This window comes from Carassius carassius, chromosome 11 (genome assembly GCF_963082965.1).
Source record: "Carassius carassius chromosome 11, fCarCar2.1, whole genome shotgun sequence".
Taxonomy (NCBI): Eukaryota; Metazoa; Chordata; class Actinopteri; order Cypriniformes; family Cyprinidae; genus Carassius; species Carassius carassius.
Genome location: NC_081765.1, coordinates 27,585,357 through 27,596,293, shown reverse-complemented (window position 1 = coordinate 27,596,293; position 10,937 = coordinate 27,585,357). Strand labels below are relative to the sequence as shown.

Here is a 10,937-nt window from a genome sequence, read left to right as displayed (position 1 = left end):
TACAGGAATAAATCATTTGCCAATGCTATAAGAGTAAAACATGGATTAGTGCAGGCACATAACTATTAAATGTTGAGTCATCAATAGTCCTGCTAAATGGGGTCTAATTCAAAATGGCTGTGCACTAGAAAATGTCTAAAGAGCAGTAAAACATAAACATCTATCTTGATTAAACAGCATAGACCAAACTGCACAAACTGCACTTGCAGATCGGATACAGCTTCCTTCCCAACTGGCAGTTTGACAAACTTATTCTTGTATTCAACATCCAGTGCACTATAATGAGTGAACATCTCCCATGCAGCATTAAAATCATGCGAAAACAAAGCACAAATCTGGTTAAAACAGAAGGATGATCCTTAGAAATGTGTGATGTTAGTAAAGTATGACAATAAGCATCTGGCAACAGTGGTTCTAGACAGTAAGCTATTTATTCAAGATAAATAAATTCAAAATTGATCTTCACATAAAAATATACAGTCTTGTACTTTTTGGTTTAACTTGAGGGAATAATACTCAACACATTACAGTGTTTTATATTGCACTTTATTTGAGATCATTACCATTGAAACACTGATATTTAACTTTGTACATAATCTGTGTGAGTAACACACATCTTTGAGAGTTCTTACAAGATCTATGCCCTCCTATCCTTGCGAGTCAAGGCATCATGTGCATGCATGCAAGGATTCATGCTGTGCAGTTCACCAAAAACAGCATGCACAAAAAACCAGGGGGAAACCGAAGGGGTCGATGATACCTAACACAAAAATGTGATGCAAGCATGTTTTGAATGCAAACTTTTGGTCAGCTTCAATTTTGTATCAACTGGTGCGGGTATAAAACTAAGGATACTATGGATACTATGGATAATGGGAGTCAAAGGAAAGTATAAACTAAATGAAAATAAATCTAGATGAGGAATGAAAAAGGCAATAACAGTGCATGAGGGAGGAGCTATTCTTAACTAAATTCAGACTATATTTGCCTGTAACCTCTACATTATTCATTTATGGTATGAAATTCTGATTTATTTTTATATGTGACACTAGGTTTAAAATATTATTTGTATATGTGTGACACTTTAATTTAACTTTTGATTTAGTTAGTTACACAAACAGAATGAGCGTACAACCAATGGAAGATGCATCACATTAAGCGCACTCAGCGAGTACTATTTTGGAATTTAAATGCTTTGTCTTCAGATATAACAGTTTGGCCTACAGCAGCACTTCCAGAGATGATCTATTCTTAGACTCCTTCAGCAGCTTCCAAAAATGTTGACCTGCACAAAAGGTCACTGTGCTCTCAGCATCTCAGTTTGTACATAATGTGACTGATCTGACAGATTATAAGATGACTGCTTTAAAGGCCAGGTCATTACCTAACAGAACCATGACTTCTTTTAAGGTTATTTTAGTGTTAGGCACAAACTGGAACAGACTGTCATTACCAATAGATTTTGGTTCAACACATTCATGATACCAATTAGCAGCAAATCAAAAGCAGATTCAAACAACGGTGATGGAAAACAGAAACTAATGGATAACAGCGGGCTTGAAAGTATGCAAAGCCTGGGATTGTTCAATGCTAAAGAGAGTGGGATGAAATTTGAAAATCTGGGTAATAATATACTAAGAAAACTAAAATTTGAAGGAGAGTTTGAGTGACGTTTGGTTCTAAGAGTGAGACCGTCAACCCTGGCTCAAACATGGATGAAGAAGAGTGCTACAGAGTGATAAATGACAGAAGATACAATCAATCTTTTCTTTTTATGCTTATACATCATAGCCAGAAAAATATCTAAGCTTATACATCATTGCCAGCACAGTATCTATGCTTATCTATGCTTATACATTACAGCCAGCACCTGGCAAACTGGCTTTTGTCCAATCATTAACAAAACAATACAATTTAAGTCAAATTGTAAGAACGATAGTCTGATGTAAGAGACAAAAGCGATTCAAATCCAAGACAGACAACCGACTACAAACAGTAAGAAAACACCTGTTACGAGTCACACATCTTCTAACAACTTTTACAATCAGAAGTTTATTTAGGATGACTAAGGTATTTTTTTTTTATCCAGAACATGAAATAATTATTGCATTAAGCCACAGAAATTTATATAACACAATCAAATTCTGATTTGTTTTGATGTTTTTGTGACGTAAAGCGAGACTGGCTCATCTGAAGTAACAAATCAGATGTGCTTTTTATCACTAAGATGCGATGAAAAACAGTGAAATGGTTTTGCAATAAAAAATAATGCAAAATACAGTTTTACAGCAATAAATCTGGGATATTTTAAGGAATATTTAGGGTGAATTTTAGACCTTTATCATGTCACTGCCACCGCAATGACTTAAGCATGAAATCAAATCAATTAGATTGCCATATCATGAAAAATTCTATCTATGATAATGTGCAACTAATATGAGCATCAACTGAAGTTGTTCGGTGTCATTTCGATTCTGCTCTCCAAAAATGAAATAATACATGTATAAAAACAACGCGCTGCCACTTGCGAATGAGTCACGTATAACTGTAAGGCTTTTGGCAGCTCACACAGATCTACACTCTGTGGGTTAAGCTGAACCTCATCCAAACACAGAGAGCCCACTCATTGTATCTTCTGTCATTCCTGTGGTGATGTAAGCTGCCTTGTGTGGCCACCACAACACAGGGCTCAAATACAGAGAGAGACAGAGGAAGAATTACAGCCTGGGTCTTGTTCTCAGCCCTCTCCCATCCTTAACACTTACAGGGGACACCATGTTAGAGCAAGGGTCTCTTGTGACTCTGTGAGTGGGGCTGTGATTGTTTATTTATTGATGAGGGATCTATTTATATATCTGTGTTTTGGACTGCTTATTGTGGGCTGTGGCTGATTGCGGTTTATTTTAACTTGGGAAGGTTTACTTACAGGGGTACAGAAAAAGTCCTTCCTCTATAAAGACTGAATGTGCTACCATAGTAATCGCTAGCTAAAGACACACTTTCCTCTGACCCCCAAACCGGTCGGGATAGATTGGCGCGTGATGCTCGAATCAGAGGCTCGACCCCTAGGTGCCTGATCTGGGTGCCCGTCGGCTCCCGGCTGTTGGCTTGCCTGGCTGACTGTGTCCCCAGAGCTCTTGATCCCAGGGCTAGAGCTTCCTTCTCCATCACTGTGGTCTCACCGGCGGCCCAGCGATCGCTCGCATCTGGGCCGACATCCATCATTCTCTCACCTGCAAGAGAGCGAAATGGGAACAAATAGAGCAAATAAAATTTCAAGCAGGATACTCAATGTCCTGGTGTTCACAAGTTATGGGCAAATTCATCCGCATGATCAAAAAACGCTAACAACAGAAATGACTTTTTTCATCCAATTACACTTTTCAAATTAGCTTTTCTTTCAACTGCATTTAAACCACCTAAAAATCTTAAAATACTTATCAAAAAAGACACGTCATGATAAATAAAACGCTCTGTGATCTTTAGAAATAATATAGTTCATTATACTAGAAAAACACACTATAACTTTAATAACTAAAAACTTGCAAAATTACAACTAAACAACTAAAAGCTGCAAAAATGACTAATTTTAAAGTTCTCCAATTTCTGATTGAAAAAGAAATAGAACCGTTTAAATCTATATTAAATTTTAGAGTGTCTCTTTTCACATTTAAAGAGGACATTTACATAAAATTCTTAAAGGTATAGTAGTAAAAAAAACTGCTTGTTTAAGTATTATGAAAAGTTAAATTATGACCATTTTGGTTACCTACATTCTAATTGAACATCTGACAAGACAAACAATACTGGGAAAGTTTAATGAATAAAATCATGCTAAAAAGTAAATTTATGATGGTTACTTAATACTTACATAATTAGATCTCAAAACAATCAATCAATCAATGTTTTGACCCCTTTAAATTCATAGTGAAGGGAAAAAAAGACAAAAGAAACTGACATATAATCCCTTTAAATCCTTCCAAGAATGAAATAACGTTTGTTATGCCTACAAGTGGATAATGTAAGTGGATTACATGCATTCCGAGGTGTGAAGAATAAAGCCCAGGTGATGCCATTCAGCTGCAAGCTGTGCTGAAGCAAAGTCACAGCTGATGCCTTCAGAGCCAGTGTGATTCAGTGACTGAATGGATTAGACTGCAGTCAGGAAGCATCCATCAAAATCAATGACAATGCGCCTCCGCCCACCCCTAGTCTTCACCCACCATAACAGATCAAATCAATCACTTATGCCACTACGGAAATCATATGCTCCACCAAATCCTGACACATTTATTCCTCCGGTATCTCTTGGTGAAATTGTTAACTTTGTAGAACATACAACTGTATGTTATGTGCTGTGAAGGCATCATTCACGGCAGTGCTAATGACAAACAAGCAATTTAGAGTGCAACTCAAGCTTTGTTGCTTGTGGTGCACTTCTCTAAAATCTATCTTTGTTGAAAGCTGTGTTATGCACAAGATAAATGCAGTTGAGTGTTAGACACTGATTTCAAAACGGATATTTATATACAGGCCATGCTGTTCTCACATTTCTCATTTCTAGGCTGAAATCGCACATCAAATAAATATCACTCTGTTCCTCTCTTCTATTTTTTTAGTCATCTCTCGTGGTGATGAAAGAAATGGAAATACTGTAGTGTCTCAAATACACTCCCAACCACTTTCCCCAAGGGGATAACGGGAAGGCTTTTGTCATAATACATACTGACAAGTGAGAGCTCAATCTCCAAGATTCTGCAGAGGGTCTAAATAGAATAGGCCTCAGATTTGTATCTTGGTTAAAATAAATAAATGACACATGCACAAACCAACCACATCCAGCCTCCAACCAAGAATATTTATGTATAACACCTTAAAGGGATAGTTCACCCGGTTTTTGCGAACCGGTTCTTCCTGACAATTCGATTCAATAAACCGGTTGAAGAAAACGGTTCACCGGTTCTTTTTGCGCTCAACCAAGAATATTTATGTATAACACCTTAAAGGGATAGTTCACCCGGTTTTTGCGAACCGGTTCTTCCTGACAATTCGATTCAATAAACCGGTTGAAGAAAACGGTTCACCGGTTCTTTTTGCGCTCAACGTAATGACGTCATTTGCGACGATTGCCCTTGATTCAAGCCTTCGGTTTACCCGCGCTCATAACATTAGCACAGAATCAGTTCAGAATCAATCACCAAAAGAACCAGTTCGGTTCAGACGCTCTGTGTGTCGGTTTGCTTCACACTGTATCACCAGTAGGGATGGGAACCGAAAACCGGTTCTTATTCAGAACCGGTTTTGTTCTTTGAAAAGAACCGGAACCGTGAGCAATTTCTAAGTTTCGGTTCCGAAAACGGTTCTGGTGCAACACGTGACCTAGCTCTGTGAGCAGCCTTGCGCTGGTGTTCTGAATATTCGGCGTTTCCCGTAAAACAGCGGTTCTCAGTTGCAGTCTTCGCACCGCACTGCTTTGCACATTTTGAACGTTTCTCTTGGCGCTTCAGACATTTGTTCTATTCGAACATAAGTGCCCTGCGAAGTGCACATCACAGGATATTCAGCCATGATTCCAGTTCGAAGCGAACGTAGCTATATGTTCTAATAAAAGTGCATTGAAGTGTGCAAGACGTGAATTTAAATTGTATTGATTTACAGAGGTATATGATGTCACAGTTGTCCATGTGTAAAGACGCTGCACAGCACAAATCAGTGAATGAATGTTTTGATGTGAGGTAAACTTCAACAAATTTCCCCTGCTTAGGGAGTAGGGAGCAACGAACAATTGAAACACAGTTCATGCACGGAGTTCATTTCTAACGAGCTGATTATCTGAATCAGGTGTGTTAACAAAGAGAAACTTGCAAAATATGCAGAGCAGTGGGGCGCGAGGACTGGAATTGAGAACCGCTGCCGTAAAGGATGTCACGAACCGAATAACAGACACGCCTCCCTGCCTCTTTAATTACTGAGCACATTGATTCCAATGACGCGCATCCACAGACTCGTTGTGTTGTCCCGTCTTTAAATGCCGAACACATTGTTTCTCATGACTGTATGTGCACTCGCGCCTTTGATAACTGTGCATATCGTTTTATCTGACTGTACATCTAACAGCAGCGCGCTGCACCTGCCGCCCCTAAATGACATTATATTTGTCCCATATTGTCATTAATATACATACTGGCTTCAACTTGGACCACTAAATAAATAGACTGCTATTGTTATGCAAGTATGAGGGTTAGATTATTTAGTGTACAGGTCATTTTAAGAGTGATAAGCAAAGTGATAGAAAATATTTATTTTAATTCATTTTAAATGTTTAAAAATGTGGAAACCACTCATTGCATCACACCATCTCCTGACTGCATTATTATTTATAAAATAGGGACTTTATGGAGAGTGTGTATACGTTTAACCGTTTATATTTTATTAATTAAGGGAAATTAACAAGTCTCTCAGCCCTCAAGGGACTATTTGGCCAACAAGCTTATTCCTGCTTGAAAAGCAAAACGTTATTGATAGTGTTAAAAACATCAACTTTGAAACACATGCTGATTGATGGACTAGCATTACTCAGCATTACTTACTTCCTTCCAGCAACGCTACATTCAGTGAAGGTAAAATAGTAAAAAACATTGTTCATTTAAATGAAACCAGAAGCCGAACCAGAAAATTAAAAAAAATACCCCACCCTACTTATGAAGATCTGTACACTGTAATATATGTTGCATTTTGACATTGCCAACCTTTAAATTAAGTTGACAGTAAGTAATAAACAGTATTGAGCATTGAGTAGTTGAGTATTGTGCATTTTTCCTTACCACTTTTTCTTAATAATTAATTAATGATTTTAATGGAACCGGAATCAGAACCGGAACCGTTAGGTGGAACCGGAATCGGAACCGGAAAATTTCTAACGATTCCCAACCCTAATCACCAGCGCAGTATCATCAGCTCCTCGGTTCTTGAAATGAATGCGTCCAACAGAAACGGTTCTTGACTCGAGAATGAGTCAATCATTCATTCGTTATATGGCTCGGCTCGGTGTTCATCTTCAGTTCTCTCTTCACAGCAGTTCAGTCAGTGTACTGTTTGAGTGCATGCATTACTCTGGGATATTGGTTTGTTTGAACTCAGAGGGAGTGTCAGCCACATTAAAAAAGTTAACAGCTTAAGTCATTTGTGGACTAATTCCTATTGGAGACGCGAACCGTTTCAAACGATTCAGTTCAATTTGGTGAACTGGTTCAAGAAGATCCGTTTACATCAAACGATTCGTCCGCGAACCGGATATCACAAACTGCTTTGTTTTGAACTCTCTCACAACAGACACGGAAGAGAAGACAATAATGAATAAAGTCGTAGTTTTTGCTGTTTTTGGACCAAAATGTTTCCGATGCTTCAAAAAATTCTAACTGACCCTCTGATGTCACATGGACTACTTTGACGATGTTTTTCTTACCTTTCTGGACATGGACAGTATACCGTACACACAGCTTCAATAGAGGGACTGAGAGCTCTCGGACTAAATCTAAAATATCTTAAACTGTGTTCCGAAGATAAACGGAGGTCTCACGGGTTTGGAACGACATGAGGGTGAGTTATTAATGACATAATTTTCCTTTTTCGGTGAACTAACCCTTTAAATTAGATGATACACATGCAACATCATCTCATAATTATTCATAGGTTTTCATAATAAAAGAGTGGTTCAAGCACACATTTCCATGCATTTTTAAAGACACTGAATGTAAAAAATTTTAAAACAAAAAATGCATGTATGCACTTTATGGATATGAACAAGATCACTTTATTATTATTTATGTGAATAAAATTCAAAAACATTTCATAAAGCCTGCCTGTTTAATTCTAATGGTCAAAAAGAGTGTGGAAAATGGTCATGACTAGGTAAATTATGACCATTTTGATATTATAAACATTATAACTAGACCCAACATCAATAGATAAAGAGAAATAAAGAAAGAAAAAAGATGCAGATGCATTTTCACTTTACATTCAAATACCTGTGCATATTTAAACATGTTTGATTTTATTGTTAATGTGTGAGCTTCTGTTTGCGGTAAACTCTTTACTATTAGTGAGCAGCAGTGTAAACACATCCAAAATAAGCAGAATATATGATTTAAGTCACTTTTGCATTAAGCCATACAAAAGCTGTGTGTGAGGATCAGACTGAAATGTAGCTCATTATTCACCGAAAAGGTCATCTTCACTGGGTCGTCATGTTTATAGGGGAGAAACAATGGTCAGCTTACCATTTTTAAATCTAAATGCAAAGGTAAATGAGATTTCAGAGCTTCAGTGGAGGGGAAGATTATCAATGAAGGGGGAACACATCAGAAAACAAACTTTCTTTCTGTTCCTCACATAAACTATCACAGCAGACTTAGAATATAGCAAATAATTTGTATGGGCTACTTACCTTTTAAAGGTTTTTTTTTTTTTAATGCAGTTTTTTTTAAGCTGTATGGCCATGGTTGCTATGAACTTGCCATTGTATGAAAAAAAAAGATTGTCAGCCTAATAACAGCCTATGGGTTTGTAATGACATGTGCGCACCCAGCCCTCCTTCCAGGACCTATACACCTCCAGAGTGAGGAAAAGGGCAAGAAAACTAAATCATGAAACCCACACAACCCAGGACATAATGTTTTTGTACTTCGTTACAGACCACTGGGAACCAGAACATTCAGGAATAAAAAGTTCCCATATCCATCTATAAATGTTAAGAACCACTACTGTATGGTCCATTATTTTTCTAGAATTATATTGGACATTATGCAATAAAAAAGAACATTACCGAATATATATTGACACGGTTGAAACACACTGCACATCCCTGTTAATGTTTTCATTTACTCGGTCTAGAAGTTCATTCTTGCAATGTATCTTGCATTTAATATACTTAAGTGCTGAGTTCCTGTAAACCAAACAATCAAAAAAAACCTCCTTGTGTGTGTGATTCTGTCTGACAGCATTTTCATATATATATATATATATATATATATATATATATATATATATATATATATAATATTTTTTTTTTTACAAGCTCTGCAAATTTACACACGATTGAAAAAAGTTCATATAGTAATTAATTTTGAAAGCATCATGTGTACCTGCAGGCACTCGTTGGGCCTCATCCTGAAAACCTCTAGCTCCTTCTTTAGCTTCCAGGGGTATTTGTGGCTCAGCGGCTTCGTCTTCTGTAGTCTCAGAGTCTAACACAAACAAATAAGACATTATGTTAGAAACAACACCTGTAATGATAACGCATATCGAGCTAAGAAAATTATTTGAGTAAACAATTTTTGCTTTCTTGAGGAAAAGTGTATCACTTGAGCAAAAAAAAAAAAAAAGCAAGATTTGGGTTGATACATAGTGATAAGTGAAATGAATAAATAGAAATGCGGTTTGAAATGGGAGCTTGGTAGGGAAAGAGAGGATGAAAATAAGCCTAAAGATGAAAATAAACATTACCATAACTTTGTTTCCGACAGGAGCGGAAAACTTCGCTTCCATAGTGGCAGAGGAGAGAAGCAGACAAGACATCACCGTTACTATAGAGACGAATCCCATTCCAGAAAACAAATAACACAGCAGCAAACTGCTAAATGGACACATCTGCACAGTTTACTAGTCCTGGTTGAGGCACCACTGCCACATGCTTTTGCTTTGTTTTCTGTGATTAGAATAATTTCTGAACTTCCATTGGGCAAACAATGGTAAGAACTGGTAATGATGGTCAAACAGGCCAATCAAAATTCAAAATGACTTGCTTAAAGGCTTAGTTAGTTAAAGAATGTCTGCACATTAAATGAAATTTAATCTCGTTTTTAATTACGTAGGATCTTTTTTCATTTGCCCATCAAACACTGTAGGCTCCATCCTGCCAGTATAAATTTGTAAAAGGAGCAGCAAATTCTCAACTACTGTTAATCAAATATTTCTCATCTCAGACAAGATAAGGATTTTGAGCTTTTAAATGCATATTTTCCAATCATTTATGTATAATATATTAAGCCAGTTTTAAAATGAGATCAAGGCTAATTTAGTTACCAAGATAGTGGTGCAGTAAATAATCTACTGTGTATTTCTAACTATTAATATTTATCAGAAACAACATTTGAATCCATGAGGTTTATATATGATAAAAAAGGACAAATATGAATTCCCATAAAAGAAAATGTTGTAATAAATCCTGATCTTCAACAGAGAATGTAATAAAGAGAGTAATCCACATGAATTCTGACTGTCTGATTAATTATTTAAGGCATAGTTTCAATTTAACGAGCTTTTATAGGGAGCCACATCTAAAACCTCATCATATCAGTGCAAAAGTGCTTCAATGCTAGGCTTTTTGCATTATTGATGCTGAGCATACAGTGCCTTTGTACATAAAGTGAATTGATTCATTGTTCAGCTCCTCTTTATCAGAACGAGCAGAGAGACAATTCCAGAAAATTTGTCTAGCATGACTTCTCAAACCCAAATGGGATGCGTTATATAGAACTACTGCATTGGGGAGATATATTTCAGAGTGTGCAGATTGATATAACGCAGTCTAAATTATTTTATAATTATCAGACATGAATATTAATGATATCCCCATTAGCAGTCATTTATAATAAACGCTTCTCAGAGGTAATGGGAGCAGTGCAGCAACTTTATGCACAACTTAGGGCACACAATTTAGATCATGAACACTCCCTCTGATGTAAGCCTTCCAGGTGTCTCTGATGAGGTTATGGAGGGCCTTGATTCAGATATTGATTACAATAACATATCCAAAGGGATATTAGATGACTTTTTTTGGCTTGCCTCAGAGAATCAAGTGAGAGAAATCCTAAATCTGAATGATTTATCATCAATCTCCAGATGCTACAGGGGCTTAGACTTTGTTTTGGCAAACA

General features: G+C 36.9%; 1 protein-coding gene across 1 annotated transcript in view; it reads right to left on the bottom strand.

Moving 5' to 3' along the window:
• Window positions 1-1,111: 1,111 nt before the first annotated feature.
• LOC132153131 (striated muscle preferentially expressed protein kinase-like) overlaps window positions 1,112-10,937 on the bottom strand; it is a 47,764-nt gene continuing 37,938 nt past the window's right edge. Inside the window, exons 2-3 of the mRNA XM_059562394.1 lie at window positions 9,144-9,245; window positions 1,112-3,233 (exon numbers count right to left, since the gene is read on the bottom strand). Coding sequence (XP_059418377.1) covers window positions 2,923-3,233; window positions 9,144-9,245 — 413 coding nt within the window. The 3' untranslated portion in view covers window positions 1,112-2,922. The remainder of the gene's footprint in view (window positions 3,234-9,143; window positions 9,246-10,937) is intronic.